This window comes from Nesoenas mayeri (genome assembly GCF_963082525.1).
Source record: "Nesoenas mayeri genome assembly, chromosome: 2".
In the NCBI taxonomy this organism is placed as follows: Eukaryota; Metazoa; Chordata; class Aves; order Columbiformes; family Columbidae; genus Nesoenas; species Nesoenas mayeri.
This window is the reverse complement of record NC_137543.1, coordinates 79,650,674-79,674,378: the sequence shown is the minus strand read 5'-3', so window position 1 is coordinate 79,674,378 and position 23,705 is coordinate 79,650,674. Positions and strand designations below refer to the sequence as shown.

General features: G+C 39.5%; 1 protein-coding gene across 1 annotated transcript in view; it reads left to right on the top strand.

The window, feature by feature from the left end:
- Positions 1–574: 574 nt before the first annotated feature.
- The window catches only part of RETREG1 (reticulophagy regulator 1), a gene marked incomplete at its 5' end in the record, with an annotated part of 66,468 nt that continues 43,337 nt past the window's right edge, over positions 575–23,705 (top strand). Inside the window, 3 exons of the mRNA XM_080339356.1 lie at positions 575–831; positions 15,548–15,654; positions 17,415–17,445. Coding sequence (XP_080195482.1) covers positions 575–831; positions 15,548–15,654; positions 17,415–17,445 — 395 coding nt within the window. The remainder of the gene's footprint in view (positions 832–15,547; positions 15,655–17,414; positions 17,446–23,705) is intronic.

Here is a 23,705-nt window from a genome sequence, read left to right as displayed (position 1 = left end):
CCAAAATCCTCACCACCCCTACCTGCTTGCTTCTGCAACCTGGGTGAACACCTATGACCCCTCCACAGAAGACAGGGGCAGCTTGGAGCATCTACTCCCACCGTAACCCCACGTCCCACCATTTCCGGGCCTGAACAGACGGGACAGCGCGGGAGGCCGTAGCTGCGGAGGGACGGCGGCAGCCGGCAGGACCGCACAGCCGGACACCAACGGCCAGGCGCGGGGCCGCCACACCACCGACTGTCAGCAGCACCAACTGTCAACAGCACCAACTGCCAAACGCCGCCGCTCGCCCTGCCCCCTCGGCCCCGCCCCTCGGCACCTGCCGCGCGCAGGCGCAGCCCCTCGTGACACCTGCCTGCAGGGCGGTTCCCCGCCGCCCGCGTCTGGTGCGCGGCTCGCGGTGACGTCACAGGCGCCGGTGGGTGGGTGGAGTGCAGGGGGTAACGGCTGCGCTCCGGACCCCGCCCCCCGGTGCCGCCCGGCTGGGCCGCGCCCCTGCCCCGCCTCCCGCCAGCCCGGCCCGGGCCAGCCCCGCCTGCCCCAGCGGCAGCCCGGCGGCCGCCACCGAGCCATGGCGAGCACGGCGCCCGCGCAGCCCCGCGAGCCGGCGGCAGGCGGCGAGCCCGGCGGCGGGCGGGAGCGGCCGGAGACCCTCGAGGAGCGGGGCGCGGCAGGGGATGCGGAGCCAGCGGAGGTGTCAGGCGGGGCGGCCGCGGCGCTGCTGGGGGAGACGGGGCTGGCGGTGGGCTGCTGCATCGCGGCGGCGCTGAGCTGGGAGCGGCCCCTCCACAGCCTGGGCGGCTTCGTCTGCGCCAACCTGCTTTTCTGGTGAGCGAGCCTGGCCGGGTGGGGGCCGGGGTCGGGACTGCCCCCCCGAAGAGGAAAGCCCCGGCCACGGGCGCCTCATACCCCACCCCTCGCTCCGCTCGTCTGCCGAGAGGAGCGTTTGGATTGCGCCCCGCTTCCCCAACCCGTCCCCCCGCCCCCTTTTGAGGGGCGCTGACCCGGCCCTCTGGTTGTCCCCAGGGAAGGTGTTGCTTTGCTCTTCACCTGCGCCATCCCTCATCCTGCCCCGGCAGCCGCTCCCGGGCAGGGTATGGCCCTGGCGCTGTGTGCATCTGCTTCGCCGGGTCCTTTCGCCCTCTGTGTCCGCTTTCTCCCCTCCCTTCGCCCCCTATATCATACACCAGCGAGGAGCCTCGGACCAGGGCTGACCCGGGCGGCTGCGGCACGCCCTGCTGAGCAGCTCTATTTCTTGCAGCAGAGAAGGGTGCTGGGCCTGCGTTTCGGTGCAGAGTTTTGAACCCTCCTGAAACGAGGCCTCAAGCCGGGAGTTAGAGCTGCGCTGTTGATGCTGGTCCATTACTTCAGAGTTCATCTTGGGTGTGCGTGCTTTTCCAAATTGGTGGCCTATTTAGTGGAGGCTTTGTGGAGTGGGGACAGCTGGAATGTAACTGCAGTGCAGCAGTTCGCCTTTTTTGATTAAGATTGTTTTAGTCAGATACCGTTTTGTCGAGTAAAACCTAGACATGAACAAAGGGACGTGTTCATTGTTATAACAACCCTTCTGTTTGTTTCTGTAGGAAAAACTTGTCTTTCTATGCAAAACTTCTTCAGGACTTTCCCTTGATCTTATGTTCTGCCAATGCCAATGTTTTTCATTTTCCGATCTCCTAAAATGTTGCTGTATGCCTACTTGCCCATGTAAAGCAATTTATGTGTTAGGGTTCTGTCTAATAATACTGTTAAGACTCTAAAACCAAGTTGTGTTTCCTCTCCTGTGGCTAGAATTGCCTCCTTTCCTCTTAAGCAAATGAAAAGCAAACAAGCGAAGAGATGGATTAGTTGCAAACTCCACTTAGTTCTCTATAACCCTAACAGTGTGATGGTTAAACATGAGATCTAATTCATAGAAAGATAACTTTCTGAAGCTTTGCTTTGCACAAGAAAATGTCACTGTACAAGTATTTTCAAAATCATTTCATCTTTAATCCCAGGAGAAGTGTGTGTGATGTCTAATTTAGGTTGACTTTTACTATCTGTCTTGCTCTTAAATATCCATGGTCAATCCTTTCATTGAGGAAGTTATATGGTTTTGCTCTCATTCTCTGCTTACCTCAGAGATCTTCTGTTCTTTCAGTGATTTAGAAGAGTGATAATGCTTTATGTTTCTTTGTGACATGGCTCGGATAAAATTTTTAAGGATAGCATCTGACAGAATACGTTTTTTCTCTCAAGGAATAGTAGCTGCTGAGCAGCCTGTTTGTTGATCTTTTGCCCAAGTTGGATCATAATAACGTATACACTATATACCTTGCTTATGTAATGCCTAGAGGAAATCTCCTTTGATAGCCTTACTAGCAACTTGTTATGTGATGCGTACGTTGTTATTTTATCAAAATTTGTAGTTCACTTTCTTACTATCAAGATGAGTCAGTATGGCAAAAGTCAGGGCAAGGATTGCTTTCATTTTGGTGGTATTGTACCTCAGCAGGAAGCTCGCTAACATAGTGCTGGGGAAATTTCAGAGGTGGAGACAAACTAGGAAATATGTAGAGACAGGTAGGATGGCCAGTAAACTTCTGTGGTTTGAGACTGAAGATCTTCAGGAAAGATCTTGTTACCTGACACTTCAAAAGTGAAACAGTTGTTTAAATCCAGCTTCTCACTTCCTTGATTTGGTGTTGGCATTATGTTTGCAGCACAGTGTGTTTGCTGCTTCTCCTTTTCTTGTTTGAGATCCAACTGGTCAGCCTGGTTTGTGATGACTCAGCCAGGCACTACTGATTCAGGACTGGGAATAAAAGTTCTCCTCTGCTGCCTCTGAAGTGTCTCCTAACAGAGAGCCTTGGCTGAAGGAGCATTTCCCAGTTACTGTTTCATGTTCCTCAACTTTTGTTGTGTACCTGGAGATATCCCCGTCACCCTGCAGAGGTACTTGCACTCCCAGTGTGTCAGGCCTCTAATCGCAGTATTTCTCAAAGCTGAGAAGTCTGTATGGCTGAACGGGAGACCTCTTTTACTATATCAGCAATAGCATTGATGAAAGTGAGAGGAAGGGAAGGTGAAGTTTAATTTTATTTCTAAATGTTGGGAAAGCAGTTGTAGTTCTTTCCTCCTATCCCTTGAATTTTGGTGGGATAGTGTTTTTCCATCACAGTTAGTTTAGTTCTTGTATGCCATTCAAAACACTTTGTGTGTAAACTGTTGCAATAGGAGCTGCTGAGTGTCAACTATTTATCTGATGTCACAAAATACTTTATTTGTTTGTTTATATTTGATTATAACCTCTTTCCCATTAAAGATCTTTTAACCATGACACTATATAAATGCATTTTTGATGCTTACTACTGAAATCATTTTCTTGTAGGTACAATAAATTTAATTTCATCTGTTTTCCTTCATTTTTTAAATATTTCTAACAAATCATCATGGATTCTTCAACAATGCTTAAATCAACTACTTCTTGATTGTGACTTCAGGACCTTCTTAGACTAGGCAGTACTGTACCATTTTTCAGTTTCCTTGGATTTGTAACATGAACGCTGCGCTAACTTCAGACCCTGAAAAAGCTAACGTGATATGCTTTACTTCAATATTTTGAATAAATATATCAAATATTATTTGTAATACAATTTAAATTTTAGATATACTGGTATATTAAGTGAACCAACATTTCATAAAACTTTTTTTAAAATGAATGAAACAAGGCTGGCAGTTGGAGTAGAAAGAAATCTGGTTATTGAAAAAAACATTTGCCACTTATCACTCCCATTATTTCTTCAGTATGAGTAGGTTTAAGCCCACTGTCCCAAATGACCCTAATTGAAAAATCTTTACAATGAATAAGTTTCAAATACATATTATTTAGCACTTAATCATCTGAAATGTGATATGAATTCTACTTTTCTGTTGTACGTAGTTTATAAACTGAAGTCAAAATACCACATGAGAAGATTTTTTTTTTTTCCCTATTTTACACACATAGTACTGAAAATAAGTGATTTGCCCAAGAGCAGAGAAATTCTATGCTGATGCCAGTTTAGTCCAGGTATTCAAAGTGTTAGGCTGCTGACTGATAACCTTCAGTCTTAGGTTAAATCTTAGACAAATATTGATAGTCAATCTTAGATTTTAAGCTAGTATTCTAGCCTAATTATTACTTTGTATATGTCTATGGGGTAGGAGGGATAGTGGCAGCTTCTCGTTTTTATTTTCCCAATCTGTCATTTTAAATATTTCTATGTGGTCAGAGGGACAACTTTATTTTTAGTAATTCTGTACTGTTAAAGGTCTTTGGTAGTTTGCAGATACATCTTGTGTTTCTGCAAGTTCATCCTTAGCTGCACTAGTTGCCCAATCACTGATTTCCATGGGGTTTCTTGGGAAGAGAAGCAGTAGAAAGACTCAAATGTAATAAACGTTTTTTTCTGTTTCTTTCTCTTGTGGAAAGAATTTATTGCATTACTCTGCTATTCTCATTGCAAATATACACGTTTGCTGCAGTCTGTTATTAATGACATTGTAGGATGTTATTGTATTGAATGAACAAATGAACTGAACAACTGTGTAAAGAACAAGTATCATTCCTTGATTTAGACAGGTATGGTGGTCAAATTTACTATTAAAAATAGTGTCTTTCATCATCATCTGTACTTGGATTTTTTTATTGTTGTTTGGTTTGAGACCTAATGAGTATTTTATTGTATGGGAGAATTAATTCATCAAGGGAGGAAACAATATTTCTTACATCTGAACTGGCCATGTGCATTGCAGGTTATTCCAGATATAAAACCTAATTGGTATTTAAATGTTAATAACAAAACCACATTCAGAGGTTTGGTGTGCTTTGTTTTAAATGTCCAATTTACTTTAAGATTTGTTATTGAAATGTTTCTTACTTGAAATCTCTGCTTAGCAATGATAATGCTTACCATGGAGAGATCTCAGAGTGCTTTTCACTAATTTATTCTTTCACCATAAGAAAATAGTACTGGGCTAAGCATTTATTTGAAGTGTTTGCACACAAATTGTAAATGCTGCCACTGCTACGTCTTGATGAATAGCTTGCTTATAGAGCAGAGTTTCTGCACATTCAGAGCAGTGTGTAAACACAGTCTGTACACAGTATACACAGAGCACAGTGTGTACACATATACAAGTTCAGATGCCAGCATCTGGATTTTATTCTTTGTTACAGAAAAGAAGCTGACCTATTGGAGATGCAGCACGCACGTTTGTATAGCTGTTCATAACTCTATACGTGTTTGGTATGGCTGTGTCATTATGTTCCATTTCAAGTGTTTGAGAAAGGGGAACTCTACATTTCTGCCTGTAGTCAACATTGACCATGGTACCACTGGAAATGCAGTCCTCAGGGAACTGCTCAGTCAAACAGGACATCTTGGTGAACTTGGCATCCTGAATTTTAGGAGGTCCAATGCTTACTGTCCTGGTTTTGGCTGGGATGGAGTTGATTTTCTTCCTGGATTTAGTATGAGAAGAGTATTTATATTACACTGATGTTTTGGTTGTTGCTAAGCAATGTTTCTACCAAGTCAAGGAATTTTCAGCAAGGCGGCTGCAGGTGCACAAGAAACTGGGAGGGGACATGGTTGGGACAGCTGACCCCAACTGACCAAAAGGATATTCTGTGCCATATGGTTTCATGCTCAATAAATAGAGCTGGGGGAAGAAGAAGGAAGGGGTGTGATTTTTGGAGTCACAGCATTTGTCTTCCCAGTAGCCATTAACCATGATGGAGCCCAGCTTTCCTGGAGATGGCTGAACACCTGTCTGCCCAGGGGAAACAGTGAATGAATTCCTTGGTACTTAGTTGCCAGCTGGGATTAAACCAAGACACTCACAAAATGTTACTTTCTTCTTGATGTTGTCTGTATTGTGGTCTTCTTATGCTAGTGATATTACTCCTAGAAGGCTGGTGTGGTGATCATCCGTGTTTTTCAGTCACTGTAGCAGTACTGCCTGGGGGTTTTGAGGTTGGTGGTTGTTTTCCCTCAGCAGTTTGTGTGGTCCCTTCTTTAAGGATGACTCACTTGATCCTTGTAGCAATCATGTGGCTTTTATCCATACAAGCCACTCCTCCTTACCAACATGCCAACAGATGTCATTACTAAGAAATTCACAGGGACTCTGTATAGATTGTACTGGCTATCTAAACACAGCTTATAATTTTACTTAAACAGCTCTAGATTTTTGATGAGTCAAGTTATTGAATTTGCAAATTACAACATGTATTTTGCCTCCCGTAGCTTTAATTCAGATTACACAGTAATTCAGAATCCTTTTTTTTTCACCTCTCAGACTTAAGCTTGCCAAAAACTACACTCCAATCTGCAAACATATGAAGCAAAATTAACACAGAAGGAATTCTGCCCAAATTTAAATCCTAACAAAAAAACTACTTGGTCCAAAATACTTGCTTTCATTTAGAATATATGTAGGAGATTCATCAGTGGTGCTGGACAGGAGGGAGATTAACAAACTAAATTCAGTGAGAAAGAAAAATGCATGAAAATTAAGTGGGTTGGATTAAGGAGTATTGACATTTTAAGGCCGCTTTGTAGTATGTTGGCCTTCACATCACTATCTTAAATTCGTAATATCTTCCAACTCGGGAGAGTACATGACAAAATGTTTTTCTTCTTATAGCAACTAGATGCTAAATGGGGTTTTGAATTTGGGAAATTTCAGTCTTTAGCTCTCTTTGTTACAGTAGATCCTAGAGCTAGCTTTTTAGTCATTTTGGGGTTACCTTCCCAAAATCTAAAGTTTCAGGATAACACAAAAGTGGATAATTTAATATAGGTTGCCTCAAACTCTAATAAGATTTTCTCTCTCTTATCCCTTAAATAAGAGTGGTAGAGTAAGTTATGTGTTGACATATTTCATTTGCAATTATAATGCAGTTTTGAAATTCACTGTACATCCACATGAATGGGTTTTCTTACAGGAGTTCTAGTTTATTTCTTCTTGTCCAATGGTCTTAACTTTCTCAATTTGCTGCCCTTTACCAAGTTTTTGTAATTTATTGGTATTGTGATTATTTTCTTATACCCAACTACAGTACAGTAATTTACTGTTTGTTCTGCAAGCTTAAAAAAATGTTTGTGGGTTTTTGGGGTTTTTTCCTCCCTAAGAAGGTGATATTCCAGAATACGCTTTCTCAGGTAAAGCTAAAATTTTGATGGCAACACAAGTTGTGATATGATTTTAGGGTCTAGTTGTTTTCACTCAGGTGGTTTTATGTTTATGTTCACTCTTCCAATACAAATTATTAAAACTTTTGAGGTCTTTGGAGGTAGAAAAGTGGAACAAAGTTAAATGAGCAAAAAAAAAAAAAATTAAAGCCATTACCTCAACAGCTTTTTAGTGACAGTTTGCATAGTTTGGGCTGAGAAATTGGTTTATGGGAATGAAAGTTGACATTGTTTAAGAGCCAGACACTGTTACATAAAAATCTGGACAGTTTACAACATTTTTCAACCAGTAAGATGAAAACAGGATCAATCAGGAAAGAAATCAAATGGGATAATTGAGGAACTGAGGGAAAGTGAGCATTACTGAACAATTTAGGACCAAATCCAGGATGAGGACTTTGTGGAAGGTGGAAATCCAAAACGAAGGAGAACAGATGAATTGCAACATGGCTTGGGCTTATTCTGTCTTGCTAAAACTTAGAAATTGTGTCTAATCAGTTGTCTTACATTAAGAAACTATCATTTATCTCTTATTAACTCAAAATAATGAGACCTTTCAAACAGTAAGTAGAATTAGGGAAACAGTGGAAGTTCTAGGGGGATATGCTGTGCTCAGTGGTAGATGCCACAGGACTAATGAGAGCATTAAAGAAAAGGAGATTTAGGGCAACATGGTAGAGGTGGATTGTTTAACATCAAACTGCTGCTACTGTATGAGAAAATGGGATTAAGATTTCTTCTGTACTTTGCCAGAGTACAGGTTAATTAAGGTCATCTGGGCATACTTGTGCAAAAATAAAGGAAGCCAGGTTATTTGATGTATTTAATTAAAAAAAAATGGAAATACCATCCCCTGTTGTCACTGATGTAACAGTAGCATTTGATGTTATAGTAAACTCAGAAGGTATGTCTTTTAGCTAAGTCATTTAAACTTCCTCCTTCTCAATTTTTTATTTGATATTCCTCTTTGAATGCAGTGTTACAGTAAATCTGGCCCATAAGCCACAAATGTTGAAAAATTATTTGATCATCACAGCGTTCTCCAAGAGGTTTCCTTGCAAACAGTGGGACATAATTTTGCAATGTGACACTTTATTATTGACTTGATCATATTTCCCTGACCACTAATGTACTTCCAAGTTTACCACCTTATAAGCAAATTTCTCTTCAGTGATTAAATGCAAAGCATTTTAGAGATTTTTGTAATGTTTTTTGCTTAGAGAATTGTACTATTTTAATTTTTATTTAGACTTATAAATAAGTTTAAGATGTCATTTCTTTTAGCTGGGATAGAGAGTATGTGCAATTTGAATTCCTATCGTATGTGTTACTAACTTTAGTTAGAATTGCCCTGCAGTCTTTGCCTCTTGTCCTGCAACCGTGCACAGACCTCTGAGAGGATTATAGCTTCCACAGGTGGCTGTCAAAGTAATAGTAGTTCAAGTTTGTGGAAGTCTGTTTCTTATGACAAAAGGTTTATTTGTTATTCCTAATAATTTCTAGAAAGTTTTCTAAAAAAAACAGCTGTCCAGGTTTGAATTGATCTGTGCTTTCTGGCTGAACAAATATGATAGTCTTTGTTAATTCTAAAATTTTTGACAGCAGATGTATTTATTTTCTTACATGCAATGTGTTTCCCTCTCTGCAATTGGGGATCTGCTATATCACAGTGTTTGTGTATCATCTTTCAGACATGTGGATAGACAGCTAAATACCATATAAATATAATAAGATTCTACCAAATTCTAGTCTATAAACAGTTTCTACCATAAAACCGTGCATAACTTGTTCTGCCTTCAGTGAGTATTTGCAGGTTTTGTGCAGGCATGTGGAAAGGATTTTTGCACTGTAATTCTTGAACAAGTATCTAAATACTTTGGCTCAGACCAAGAGGTACTAAAGGAACAGCAGGCCAAATACTGGATTATTGAGTTTTTGATTTCAAAGGTATTGAATACCTGAGCATTTGGATTTTAATATTTATAGATACTGCATTTTGATATTTACAGAGGCTTAATATGAAAATCATTTATATCTAAGAGCAATGCACATAGAAATTATAAATTCACGTGTTTAATAGATGTAAAAAACAGGTTTTGCAAACCTGCTTTGGGATGTTTTTTCAATTATGTGAGTCAAAGTGTTAAATTACCTTTAAATAAAATATAGTTGAATTTAATATTTATTATTGCTTCTTGATTCACAAGAAGGCAAATAAAATTATTGAGCTGGTGATGAGTAAGAGCATGAGCTTCCTGATGTTGCCTTTGTAGTGTATTTCGGTAGGGTTCTTCAGGAATTCTATTTCATGCTGTATTTAGAAGAAAGCAAACCCTCCTCCCCTTCTCCAGGTTTCTTGCTTGAGACAAGCATCAGAATTTGTTGCAACCAGACTGGAACTGACCACTCCAGGAGTAAGCATGGAAGAATGGTCTACATTCAGCTCCGATCGGGAAACGGTTACCACCAGGAAACAGATATGACCACATTTTTTCATTATCTACATGCCATCACTGCAGACATCTGAAACAGTGTTTGGGAACTCCCTGTAAGAGCAGATGTAGACATACCTGTAAAATTAGCAGATAAAAAAAGCAGAATTTCCCTTGCTGGCAGTTGAGTGTTCTCAAAATGCCCTAGGAATACATGATCTGTACAGGTTAGAGCCATTCTATAGCTGGTTTGTCTCATAGCCCATGGTTGCACACAGGTACCTCATGTGAAGCTGTGGGCAGTTCTCATTTTTGCTGGGTGGTGCATTGTAGCTGCGCCTTATGGAACAAGGCTGGTTAGATGGAAAACTATGGCTGGAAGGTGTTTAGTAGATTTTTACCTTAGTGTTTAATGAGGAAACAACTCAATACCAGCCTATGATATTTAAAACACCACAAAAATACTCTGAAAAGTTTTAGTTCTGGTTTTAAGATGTAAATAGGTACTGTTTGAACACTGAACTCAAGTCTGCAAATCGCTCATGCAGCCAGTAAATGTGTTGTAATAGCTGATGGTGAAGCAAAGCTTCATGTTCATGTCTATGTTATACACAAACTTGATGTATTTATGTGGTTATTTCTGGAATTCATCTAAGGAGGCATGAGTAGTAAAAGTGCACCTACTGAGGCTTTCCAGAAATAACTAGCTCTGACCGATAATCTATATTGTTTAATTTCTGAAGAAATCTTTTCTTATGGTTTGTGTTCACAAAGTGCAAGTCATTAATAATTCTAGAATATGTTGTAAAAAATATACCTTCACAGCTGAAACGAGGCTTATATCCTCAAATCGATATATTTGACTTGTGAAGTAATTTAGGGGGTCTGTGCCTTCCCTGTATCTCACTAGTACAATTAAAAATAGCTGTTGCCATGTTGAGTTCATTTTGTTTACAGACTACAGTGTTGTGTGACGATGTTTGCCTCTTGAAATTTCCTAGCTGACTTGCGCCACTTGGATAACTCTGTATGGTCAGGTTTGTGCAGCTAATTGTCCCAGGAACTCTGCACTGGGGGGTGGCTACTTCTTGATATAACAGTTCCAAGGGATGATTTGTTGTGTTATTTAACATATCAGTATTGACATATGGCCATCCCATATTATAAAGCGTTGGAGAAAAGACAAGAAGGACAAGGTACCTTTGGGTAGTTTTCTGTCTTTAAGTGATGCAGTGTTAGGTAATACCACATCCAGGAGCAAGTAAAGGGGTTCCGTAACCAGATTAGGCCTAATCTTTGTTTTTAATGTGTTGCTCTTTTACTACATACAGTCTTGCTTTTGCCACTGGGATTTCAGTTGCATTTGTTGTCTCTTCTTTCCACCTGACCTTCATGGCTATGGGAACCTTGTCAAAATGGTATTATTTTTTAATTATTTTTATTTTTAGTCAGAGCATCATTCTTGAACTTAAATGTAACATTTTAGCAAAATGTGGAAGTTGCCAAAATACTGAAAAGGTTACATTTAAATTTAGCAGCCTCTGAATAGGCAATAGAGATTAATGGCAGCACGTGCTTATTGATGTGACACTAAAAATAAAGAAGAATGACTTGCTAAGAGAAGTTGCATTATGGGATTAGGGCAATTTTTTTTGTACTCTGTAACTGTATGTAGGTAGGAAAAAACAAAGGTAACTGAAATGCTGAAGAGCAGGTAAGGTAACTCTCAGTGGAATTTCAGAATGGTGTATTTTTTTTCAGTGAATTGCTCTTTTTTTTTTTTTTTCAGTGAATCTCACACTCGTATGTAGTATTGTATATGGGTACTATTTTAAAATTGCAATAGAAATATTTTACCACTACACAGTTGAAGGATTTTGACTTTTAGTTGTGGAAGTATTCAAGTTTTGACTCTTAACTTTGCTCTTTAGAATGATTTTGGTCTAGCTGCAGTGCAACCAGACCAAGAAATAGAAATGGTTATGCCTTAAAGTTCAGCATCTTACAGAAAAGGATTTGCCAGTCACTTTCATAGAGTGAAAATATAGCTGAGATCAGTATGGGTCTTGGAAGGTCTCTAGTACAACCTTCAGCTCAAAAATGATCAGTACCTAATTCAGAATAGGTTCCTCAGGGTTTTGTCTTAACAGATTTCAAGGATGAAAATTCCACAACCTCTATGGGCAACCACTGCTTAATTATCCTAACAGTCAATAGTTGTCTCTCCTGTTTCTTTTTACAATAACGGTTTCTCAGTCTCTCATAGTGGAGGTCAATAGCAGGCTTGGCTCCATCAAATCTACATTCTTCCTACACCAATGAATATAGGTTTGAAGGACACTGGGAGCTCAGCTCATCTGAACTCCTCCTCAGAGCAGGTGCAGACAGCTCCTTAGCCGCCTACCCAGTCACATTTTGGAGATCATACTCCATAGCGGTCTGCCTCCTGCTTACTGCCTCCAGTAACTCTTCCACATGGCTGCTGCATAGGTCAACCAGCACACATCTTTCACAGGTGAGGCCACTGGTACCAGCAAACCAGGGAATAGGCTCGAGGCATTTCTTGCATGCCCAGAAACCAGGTGGCTGTGTCCTGCCTCTGGAGCTGTGTCCCAGTGGAGGCCTCTCATGTGCTGGGGATTCCTATTTCAGCCAGTGCTGGGGACTGAGCCCTGTGGCACCTCATGACCATTTTTGTTTAGTCCCGTGCTGTCTGCAGTACAGATTCTTGCCACCTTGTAATGCAAACTGGCCTCTTAACTGCTGAAGTCATTACATAAAATACATAATTCTATACATAGTTTTAACCTTTGCTTTCTGAAAACCACAAACCTATCTCAAAATACTGCGGAATTTCGTGGGAGGACAAATCTTGTTACGTCTCTAGTGATGTTTGTTACTTCCATTTTACTTGTAGAAGAAATTAAACACTTTAAAATTCAGTTTATTGCTTAAAAAGCATAAAAATTCTTGAATAAGTATACCTATTAATTCTTCTACTAAACAGAATTATTTTTGTGCAGTATATGATCATGTCGTTCTGGAGCCTTTCAGTTTTGTCAGATATGTGTATGTGCTGGAAATACTTCAGTAAAATCTCTTCCTCACAAAGAATAAGGAGGGTGGGAAAGCCTTACCTCTTAATAATAAACAAAAGTACCACTGAAGCTTTTTGTTAGCCTGGTTGCTATGCATCATGTTGATAATTCCTGTAAGAATTTTGGATCCTTACACTGTTAGCATAGTAAGTAGTTTTCAGATCCCAGCTTTTTTTTTTTATAAGTTTATGGTAGACATGAAAAACAAACAACTGCAAGGGGACCTTGTCAGCTTTTAATCAGTAAGGGCTTCAAGGGTGTAGATCTGTCTGACATGGCTTGCAAACAGTTTTGCTAATCCATATAGCTGGAGCACCCGAGAGCCGAGATGATGGCTGAGAGTGAATTTATAAGGGATGGTCTTTCTTGCAAACAGCACAGTGTAAATAAACGGTACTGGAGTAGGGGAGGAAGGAGTGTGACAGCCAATAATGTTAAGGCATGGGAAGTCCAGTCACAACAATTCAAAACTTTCCAAGTAAGTGGAGAGCCCTTGTTTGACTACAGCATTAGCTGCTCCAACTAGATTGCAGGTTTTTTTCCCCAAAAGCTATGGAGCAGAAAGACTTCAGTATTGAGAAGGTAGACAAAACTGGGAAACATCTTTCAGAGAGGATGCTACCTTGTTAATCCTTGTTTGCTAATCCTCGGCCGCATTAGTGCGGTTGCTTTTAACAGCAGATGACAGCTGTGAAACTAGGAGTATGGGTTAGCTGTGAGCATAAACTAGGTCAAACATGTTTCTTGGAAAGACAGGCTAAACCTTCTTAGTAAACATCTGATCTTACCTTTAACAACTGATAAAATGTGTCTGTGTGTGTGCACATGCACTCACATGCACACATACATAAATTTCAGTATTGATGTATTTCTTAAACCATGGAGGACAGGCCAATGGCAATTGCTAAGTTGGGGCATACTGTTTGATTCTGTAAAATATTAATGCACAAGCCACCATGAAGAACCTATAGAACAGGCATGTCATTAAGCTCATATAACTCAATGGTATGCATTTGTTATGAATTTCTGATGCCTAGAAGTTGTATGAAAAATTCTTTATTTGATTTTTCTCTACAGTGTCACACCTCCTCTCCTCCATTATCAATAAGTTAAAGTAGGTTAAACAAAGTCTTCAGTGCAGTTAAACTTGATCCTTAAACAGAATCAAAGTTGTTTAATGGTAAAGATTATCACCAAGAAAAAACAGTGGGACGACATGATGTAAGCTGTTAGGAGTTTTGATTTAATGAGCTATGCTTGGGCAGCTTTGAAAGAGCTTAACTCGTAGTAATTTTTCTCTAAACTTCTCTATTGCTTTTCTTGAGCTGGCTGAAATAATTCGGAAGTACTGATTTCATACTTGGTTTTTGGTGTTTTTTTGGTGTTGTTTCATTTTTGATAGAGTAGTCTTATAATTCAATCTCTGCACAGATGTAGAGACCCTTCATATTCAGAAAAACTCACATAGTGAGCTTATCTGTTTGTATTGGAAATTGTATCCTGGTCTGCTCAGGGTGATTGGGCATTATGAGGTTGTGTTAAATGTGAAAATAAGTGGCACATACATTTTATTTGATGCAATCCTGTTTTTTGCAAGGAATACTGGAGCAGTTTTCAAAAAACTGCACTGTATCCTGAAATTGTTAGAAGCACCTGGAAGTCAATTTTATTTTTAAAAATCCAAGTGTGCTTTATGGGTATCTCTTGGCTTCCTCCATAGGCCATGCCTGCTTCTCCCTTTCACTCCTCCCTCTTTCCTGCAGAAAAATTCTGCAGCAGCAACTATAGTTGGGTGGCCAATCTCCCTGTTTTCAAATCTGAAGTTTCTTGGAAACCTCCCAGCTTTGTATGATTTTGTTTCTGTTGGTATTCTCATTTGATCCAGTCCCTTGAACTGTGGCATCTTAGTGGCTTTGGCTACCATCAACTTTTTTTTAAGTTAGTTGGTTTTTATTTTACCTTGGAAAAGATACTAATGTGCTCATTAGCTATAATCAGATCTCTGGCTTAATGTGCTTGAAACAAGCTATTAAACTACTTCAGCTTTTTTTTTTGTTTGTTTAGTTGAATTTTAATTTGTACTTGCTTTGGATCCTTTTTTATGAGTTAAGATATTTGTCAATAAACCAAATAGAAGAGCTGATCTCCAAACACAACCTGAATAGCCAAGTCAGCAGTGCATGAGATTATAAAACATACATTCTGAGTCTAGGTCTGTTTGACTTGACTAGGTATGTTCTAAAATTTTAATGTAATGAAAAACAAAATTCACAAAAGCTCATTATGAAGACAAGTTTTAGTATTATACCGTGAGTCTTACCTCATTTTTGCATTTGAGAGAGTAATCTGTATAAAAGTCTTGTGTGAACGTAGGTCCTAAAGGAAACACAAGAAAATTTCCAACCTTTTTGGTATATGAACAAAAAAGAAAATTGTTGTGCCAAGACAATTTATGTTAATAAAGCCATAATTAATTTTAAAATTAATGTGTCTTATGCAATAATTAAAATATTTTGTTTTATCTAAGCACAGAGGAAGTATAGAAAAGTATGGACAAAAATCTACTACAAACTCAATGTGTGTTTAACAATTGCATCTTCAAATGAGACTGTCATGCTTGGAACTCTCAGTGTTTGCTTCCTGTGAAAAGGTTGTGGGAAGAAAGTAAATTCAATTATTGTAATATCAGTCTATTTTTGTTCTTTTATTTTCAATACTAATAGTAGCTATCAGTTTATGTATACTTCCAATAAGTTTAAAACTATCCAACATTTATGACTTCTTGACATTCTAGGTTTGTTGCACTGACCCCTTGGAGAGTGTATCATCTGACTTCTCTCATAATACTTGGAATACTCATCCTTCAGATATTAAAGGATTTGGTATTCTCGAGGATAAAAGGTAAGGCAGTATACTGATAGAGTTCCTCACTGAAACACCTGCAATTCAGAGCATGTTGTTACTGAATCCACTTTGACATTATGGTTATAGTAAAAGTATTGGCTAATTTCAGAGAGAAATATTATGTCTATGATGATCTATTAATATTTTCACTGAAGTTTTTCTGTATTTTGTAGAAAAGCCATTAGGAAATTTATTTTAACATGAGTATAACTGGTGTCAGTAAACAGTCATTCTTGTTCCTTAACTGCTAGATCTAGAAATACATTATTTCTAAATACAAAGTTTTCATAAACATTCCTGCTTCTGATATTAATCACATAATTGTTGGAAAGTTTGGGTGACCCAATATAAATTGATCAACTTTGTAAGCAGACTGAGAAAGTACCTATCTTAGCACAACTGAAATAAGAAGTGAGCAGTATTTTTTTTCTACTTTATGTAATAGTGTTTAGTTTCCAGTGTCTATAAAGTCTTATGTGAATACAACTAAGTTTGAAAAGGATTTTGAGTTTATTGGCTGGGCTGTTTGTGTGTTTTGTTTTCCTTTTTATGGTTTATTTGTTTGGTTTTGGTTGTGTGGTGGGTTTTGTTTGTTTTAATTGCTTCTTTACCATCTTGAAAATTCTTTGGAAAAATGCTCATCATCAGTCAAAGATTGTTTTTTTTAAAGTGTCTCTATTTTGCCATTTGTTTGCTGAATCTCCATGCAAAGTGTTTGAAAAATCACCTGTGTGTAGTGCAAAAGCAGGAAATAGGTGTTGGAAAAGCATAATATTCTTTGATGATCATTTCTGACTGCCACAGCCTTTTGTTCCCTACTAAGTTAGGGCAGTTATCTGCAACTTTTTTTGAAGGATGATTTATTGTCATTGCCTTCTCCAGAGTTTTTGTTACCGTTCTGTTTCCTGCTTGAGCGTTGCAAGCTCAAAAGCCAACCTGAAAAGCTTAATGGAATTAGGGGTTTAGGCTCTTTGCTGTATAAATCACCACTAAAGTTTATACCTCACTAGTTGGAAGGTAGTGTTTTACCTAAGTTTTCTCTTAGCTGTAATTACTACTATCTTTGTATCGACCAAATCCAAGAGTACAGATATTGACCAAGCTAAGAGAGTAGCAATACCATCCCATTTTCATTTGTTTCACTCCTGTTTCACCATAGAGAGAAGGCTAGGAAGACCTGTGCTTCCCAGCTTACAGGATGATTATTTTAGTATAGTTAACTTTTTAAAAAATGTTACTATTGCGTTTGATGGCATCGTACACAGAGTTCAAGAACAATCAGGTTCTTGAAGTAATACTGTAGAAAACTTGTAATAGTGACTTGAAATCAATTAAGTGCTACTCTGAAAAGCATAAAAAATTCTTTCCAGTGTAGCACTTCTGTGTCACCACTTTGCACTTCCAGCCAGCCACTAGATGGCAAGACTATTACAGATTCATAAGGAATATAGAAAGTGGTTGTCAGTTTGGGGATGTAAAGCAGAAGTTCTGTTGGTCGTCTTCTCCTTACATGTGAAAATGTAGCAATATCTAATACCAATTTTTTTGCATTTATATTTTTAACTGGTGTGTTACGTTTACAGAAAACAATTAAAGAACTGTTATTCTAAGTTAATATACCCTTCCTGTTTTAACCCTTACAGAGACTTCCTAATTCTTTGTGTCCCTAATTTGAACAGTCCTTATGAATAAAGAAGAAAATAATATTGGTTTTGTTTTAGTGTATTGTTTTTCATCTTACATTCCTACAATTTCAGGTGCGCAGCTTTGGAGGACCATCACTGGAAAGTAAGCACATCATTTTTAATATATTGGTTATTTTGTATCATATTTTTTATAGTTGCTCTGGAACTTAAATTGTCTCTTTTCCCTCTTATTAACATAGACCTGAATTATTTTTATCTTAGCGTATTTTCTATGTTTATTACTACTTGTTCATCTGTTATAATTTTTAATAACTTTGTAGAAAGTGTATTTTTTCTGATTTGAATTATATTCAAATATACAGTAACATATCAAAATACTTTTAGAAATGCTGTTTCTTACAGTGAGATTGTCACGTTTTGTGTTTTTGGGGAATTGTTGTTTTCTTTGAAGTTGGTTATTAGGGAAAAACACTGTGTTGGTTAAGAAGGTAGCTTACTTCCAGAACATTATTATGCCAGTGCTGTCTAGAAGTAGGTAAGCTTGCTGAGGTTTCCCTTTATCTTTGTAGTAGCCAACACAGGTAGGTGATCATTGTAATTTCAAATAAATATTAGTTGAAATACATAGAAATTAATAATTGTGAAGTCTGATGACTTGCCGTTGAGCTGTCTCAGTTCACAGGCAAATGTTTACATAATGTTGTTAGTGTAGAGTATATAATTGACTTAATTTGTTTGCAATATAAACAATGTCTCTAAATGGTTTACAGACAACCCATTTTCAGAATAAAGGTTTGTATCCTTAAAGCGTTATTCTTTTAAACAGACCACCGGGAATTATTGTACTGGACCTGATGTAATTTGAAAGAAACTGTTGCATTAGAAATATCCATTAGTACCACTGTTGCGTTATACCCTAACACTGAAGAAACTGTAACGCAAAGTTGCCAAGGGTGAAAAGGGAAGATGCAGATTTGTGGTTTCTACATAGCGTAGATACTGATATAATGGCAGTTACAGAAAGCACTTCAGATGTGTAGTCATTCCTAAACTTCTAGAGGTATGAACTATCTTCAGGCTTTCCACCTGAAGTGGAACCATATGGAACTGGTAACAGGTTAGTTCCTGAACTGAGCAGTGGTTTTTTCTGTGTTTTGTTTGTTTGGTTTTGGTGGTGTTGGATGGGGTTTTGTTGTTTGTTTGTTTGTTTGTTTTTTACCATAGCTAGTGCTACTTAGTGTATCTCTGTAGACCGGCGGTGCTTTGAAGATTTTAGCGTGACTTGTGGTTCATTCTTTCATTCTATTGTTTGTAAGAGAAATTTACATAAAGCTTACTGTATTTTTGGTTTTTAGCATCTGAATTTATCTGTCTGTTTACATTAAAGAGGAGAGCAAAAAAAACCAGATTGCTCCTGGAATGGAAGGAAAAATAGGTTTTTAACTGCACTTTGTTTCCATAATAAAATAATTCTGCAGCCCAAGACAAATTTTTAATCTCACTCCCTAGTTCATCACATCCCAAAGCCAGAAGAGTTGATCTTCATTAAAAGACTATAAATAGTACAAATATCTTGGGTTTATGTTTTCAGGTGTTGTTCTTGTATTTGACTCGCTGTTCTGTGGGAAGCCCTATAGGGAGAGCAGAAAAGAGAATTTGATGAGCTCACTGTAGCCTGTGCTGCTGGGTAATATAATACAAGTGTTGTATGTCTCTCTGTAAAATCATTTGCAATGGTAAGAACACAAGGTCACTCCATAAGTCTGTCTAGCTCAGTACCTGCTCTCTGAAGGTGGCCAGCCAGGACAAACATGGCTGCAGGTACCGGATAAAAGCAGGACAAGTTTGCCAGGTACTTCTCTTCCTGTGCTTTCCCAGCCTCCTGCAGCTTCCAGTTGAAGGACTTCTACATACCAGAAGTGGTCTTTTTTTCTTTTTTTCCCCTCTCCCCAGCTGTTTTAGGTGCCATGAATTGGTCTCATTGTAGATATCCACAGCTAAACTGTGTGTTTTGTAAACAAAGCCTTGCGTTTGTTTACTGCTATATAATAGTTTCTTAATCCCTTTCTACTTTTTTTTTTTTGTGTGTGTGTGTGTGTGCATGTTTTGGAAGTGATAATGACTAATCACTCTCTATTAATATTCTCCAGCAAGCTGTGACTTGCTAAACCTCTATCGTGTCCTGTTCAGTCCATGACTACTTAATTGTTCCCTAAAATAAAACTTTTCTGTAGCTTTGATATCTTCATTGTCCTTTTCTGCACTTTTCTTCCATTTCTGTTATCCCTTTTGTCAGGAGGACAGAATTGGAAACAGTGCTCGGCATTCAGGAGCACCTTGGACTACACATTGGCATAGGACTATGCATTATTGTAAGAATGCCCTCTCGTCTTTTGAAGATAAATACCAGTTCTTGATTGGCTTTTTTAACCACGAAAACCACTTTTTAACCAAGAAAATCCACTCCAGGTTGTGTTCTTGAGTAGTGAATGTCAACTTGAAGCCCACGTGACTTTAAGATTATTTTCTACATTAATCTGTTCACATTTCATCTGCTTTTTTGCAAACAAATCCCTTGATACTTGATTAAAATTCTACAATTCCTTCCAGCTGGTCTTCATCTTTGCCAGAACAATTCCTCTCATATCCCATAACTTCTTAGTCTCCATAAGAGCATTTGGTGAGAGACCTTGTTGAAACTTGTCTCAGAAATCCACATGAACTTTTATGGCTATAAGTGTTCATGTACAAGCTGATTGACTCTTTAAATCACAGAATGTCCTTAATTGGAAGGAACTCACAAGAATCTTTGAGTCCAACTCCTGTCCCTGCATATGACAGCCCCACAGTTCACACCGTGTGTCTGAGGGTGTTGACCAGTCTCTTCTTGAAAGCACAGAAGGTTTGATGTGATGTCCTTTACAGCTGTGGATCAGGCATGTGTGTCCTTTGTTAATTACCTGACAGTTTGCACAGAACAGAGTCTTTACCGGTTTGCAGTTGTCTGGTGTTTGCATACCTTCTCTAAAAATAGCTGTTGCTTTAGACACTTCACAGTCCTCTGGTGTTAAGGCGGCTTTAAGAGAGGTTATTTAGCATAAATGGCATTTCAATTGTTGTACCCTAGCTTTCCTTTTGAACTTCTGTAAGTTCACATAGAGACTTGACTTTACGATAGCACTGTGGTGGATATTTGTGGGTTTTGGTGGTTGTTTTCTGTTTTTTGTTGTTCTTCGTTTTGGTGTGTGTGTGTGCTTGCATTTGTGTTTTTTGTTTTTGTTTGGTCATTTTGTTTTTTTCTGAATGTTAACATATAAATGTGCCTGTTAATTGGGTTGAAATTAGAAGAACTGCTATAAGACATTGAATCTGTGTGCATGGTTGCTTTTCATTTTACTCAAGATTGGATATGAAAAACTGTTTTCATGTTATCTTATATAATCAAGCTGTGTCAAGTGTATCCTCATACTCTCTGTTCACAAAAAACACTACTCAGGAGAGAATATCATGCTCTTAAATAACAAACAGAGAGGGAAAAAAAGATAGATTGTGGTACTCTGAATGAGAGGCACTGCATATTCTAATAAATTAAATGTGTTCATGACCATTCTCTGGCATTGAGGCCCAAAACAAGTGTGTCTGTAGCATTTATGTGCCTTATGGTCCATGTGGAATGGCCGTATGCAGGCTGGAAGGGATTCCTGGTCTGCGCCAACTTGGAAATTACCTTGGGTTCTTTGGGAAGGTGCTAGTTGGCACGTACCAAAACTGTGCCAAGACCTGTTTTAATGGTTTAAATGCGTAAGTGACCAATTCTAGTGCTCAACAACATTGCCACACGCTGTTTAGTTCATTAAAAAAAATATATAGTCAGAAAGTAACAAATTATCTGAACAGACTTGTTTCCTGCCTTACCTTTGTGTTCTGTAATTCTGCTTTTGAAAATTAATATCAATCACTTGCTATCACATGATGATTTTAGCAGTGAGATGGTATGCTTTCTACTATTATTGTGCAGTTAAAGCTTGTGGTAGTTGGAGGATGAATGACTGTTTAGTACTCTTTTAAAAATTTAATTTTTTCAACATTCATGTGCATTATGCATCCCTTGTGCAGAACATACATTCAAAGCATCAGAGACAGAGTCCTTCAGTAAAGATACTGTTTATTTGTTGCCCTTGCTTTTTTGTCTTCCTTGATCTTTGTTGAGCACCACTGACTAGTTCAAGCAAGAGTAGCCTGTCTTCTTTTTCATTGACATAACTCTAGAAGGGGGGTGGTTAGTAGGTCAAGAGAGGTTCTCCTCTCCCTCTACTCGCCCCTGCTTTGACCACATCTGGCATATTGTGTCCAGTTCTGGACCCCTCAGTTCCAGAAGGACAGGGAACTGCTGGAGAGAGTCCAGCGCAGGGCAACAAAGGGAGTGGAGCATCTCCCTTATGAGGAGGGGCTGAGGGAGCTGGGGCTCTTTAGCTTGGAGGAGACTGAGGGGTGACCTCATTCATGTTTATAAATATGTAAAGGGTGAGTGTCATGAGGATGGAGCCAGGCTCTTCTTGGTGACAACCAATGGTAAGATAAGGGGCAATGGGTGCAAACTGGAACATAGGAAGTTCCATTTAAATATGAGAAGAAACTTCTTCTCAGTGATGGTGACAGATCACTGGAACAGGCTGCCCAGAGAGCTTGTGGAGTCTCCTCTGGAGACATTCAAAATCCCCCTGGACACCTTCATGTGTAACCTCATCTACGTGTTCCTGCTCCGTCAGGGGGATTGGACCAGATGATCTTTGGAGGTCCCTTCCAATCCCTAACATTCTGTGATTCTGTGATAACTCAAGCGGTGAAAGCTGGCTGTCTCCCATATAAAATATGTCTATGTGAGAAGGCCTGTGCTTTTCTTTAAGAGTCACAGAATAATTTCAGTTGGAAGAGACCCTAAGGATCATCGAGTCCAACCATAACCTAACTCTAGCACTAAACCATGTCCCTAAGAACCTCATCTAAACACCTCCAGGGATGGGGACTCCACCACTTCCCTGGCCAGCCTGTTCCAGTGCCTGACAATCCTTTCCATGAGCAATTTTTTCCTAATATTCAATCTAAACCTCCCCTGGCACAACTTGAGGTCATTTCCTCTTGTCTTGTCACTTGCTACTTGGGAGACCAACACCCTCCATGCTACAGCCTCCTTTCAGATGGTTGCAGACAGTGATAAGGTCTCCCCTCAGCCTCCTTTTCTCCAGGCTAAACAGCCCCAGTTCCCTCAGCTGCTACTCATCAGACTTGTCCTCCAGGCCCCTCACCAGCTTGATCGCTTCCTCTGCACTCTCTCTAGTTCCTCAATGTCCTTCTTATGATGAGGGGCCCAAAACTGAACACAGGATTCAAGGTGGGGCCTCACCAGTGCTGAGTACAGTGGCACAATCACTTCTCTAGTCCTGCTGGCCACACTATTCCTGATACAAGCCAGGATGCTGTTGGCCTTTTTGGCCACCTGAGCACACTGCTGGCTCATATTCAGCCAGCTGTCAATCAACACCCCATATCCCTCTCTGCCAGGCAGATTTCCAGCCACTCTTCCCGGAGCCTGTAGCGCTGCCTGGCGTGGTTATGACCCAAGCGCAGGACCTGGCACTTGGCCTTGTTGAACCTCATACAACTGGTCTCAACCCGACAATCCAGCCAGTCCAGATCCCTTTGTATGACCTTCCTACCCTCCAGCAGATCAACACTCCCACCCAATTTGGTGTCATCTGCAAACTTACTAAGGGTGCACTCAACCCCCTCATACAGAACATTGATAAAGAGATTAAACAGAACTGGCCCCAATACTGAGCCCTGGGGAACACCACTCGTAACCAGCCTCCAACCTGATTTGGCTCTGTTCACCACAACTCTTTGGGCCCAGCCATCCAGCCAGTTCTTTATCCATCGCCGAGTACACCCATCCAGGCCATGAGCTGCCAGCTTCTCCTGCAGAATGCTGTGGGATATGCTGTCAAAGCCTTTACTGAAGTCTAAGTACATAACATCCACTGCCTTTCCCTCATCTACTAGGTGGGTCACCTTGTCGTAGGAGGAGATCAGGTTGGTCAAACAGGACCTGCCTTTCATAAACACATGTTGACCTATTTCTAATGGAGTGATTTAGTGCTATTTTAAGTTAAAAAATTTTCAACCTGAAGCAACATGAGAACTCATCCTGAACCTTTCTCAGAGAAGCAGGTTCCTGCACCACATTCTGTTTCTGAATCTGCTTCTCTTTCTAAGGAACTTTTCTACTGAAACCTTGCCTTTTAATAAATGGGTAACAACTATTAAAAGAGCACTGGAAAAGGTCACTTGTTAAATTACTTTCTTATACCTTATAGAGCTGCTTTATTTCTTCCTATCCTGGTG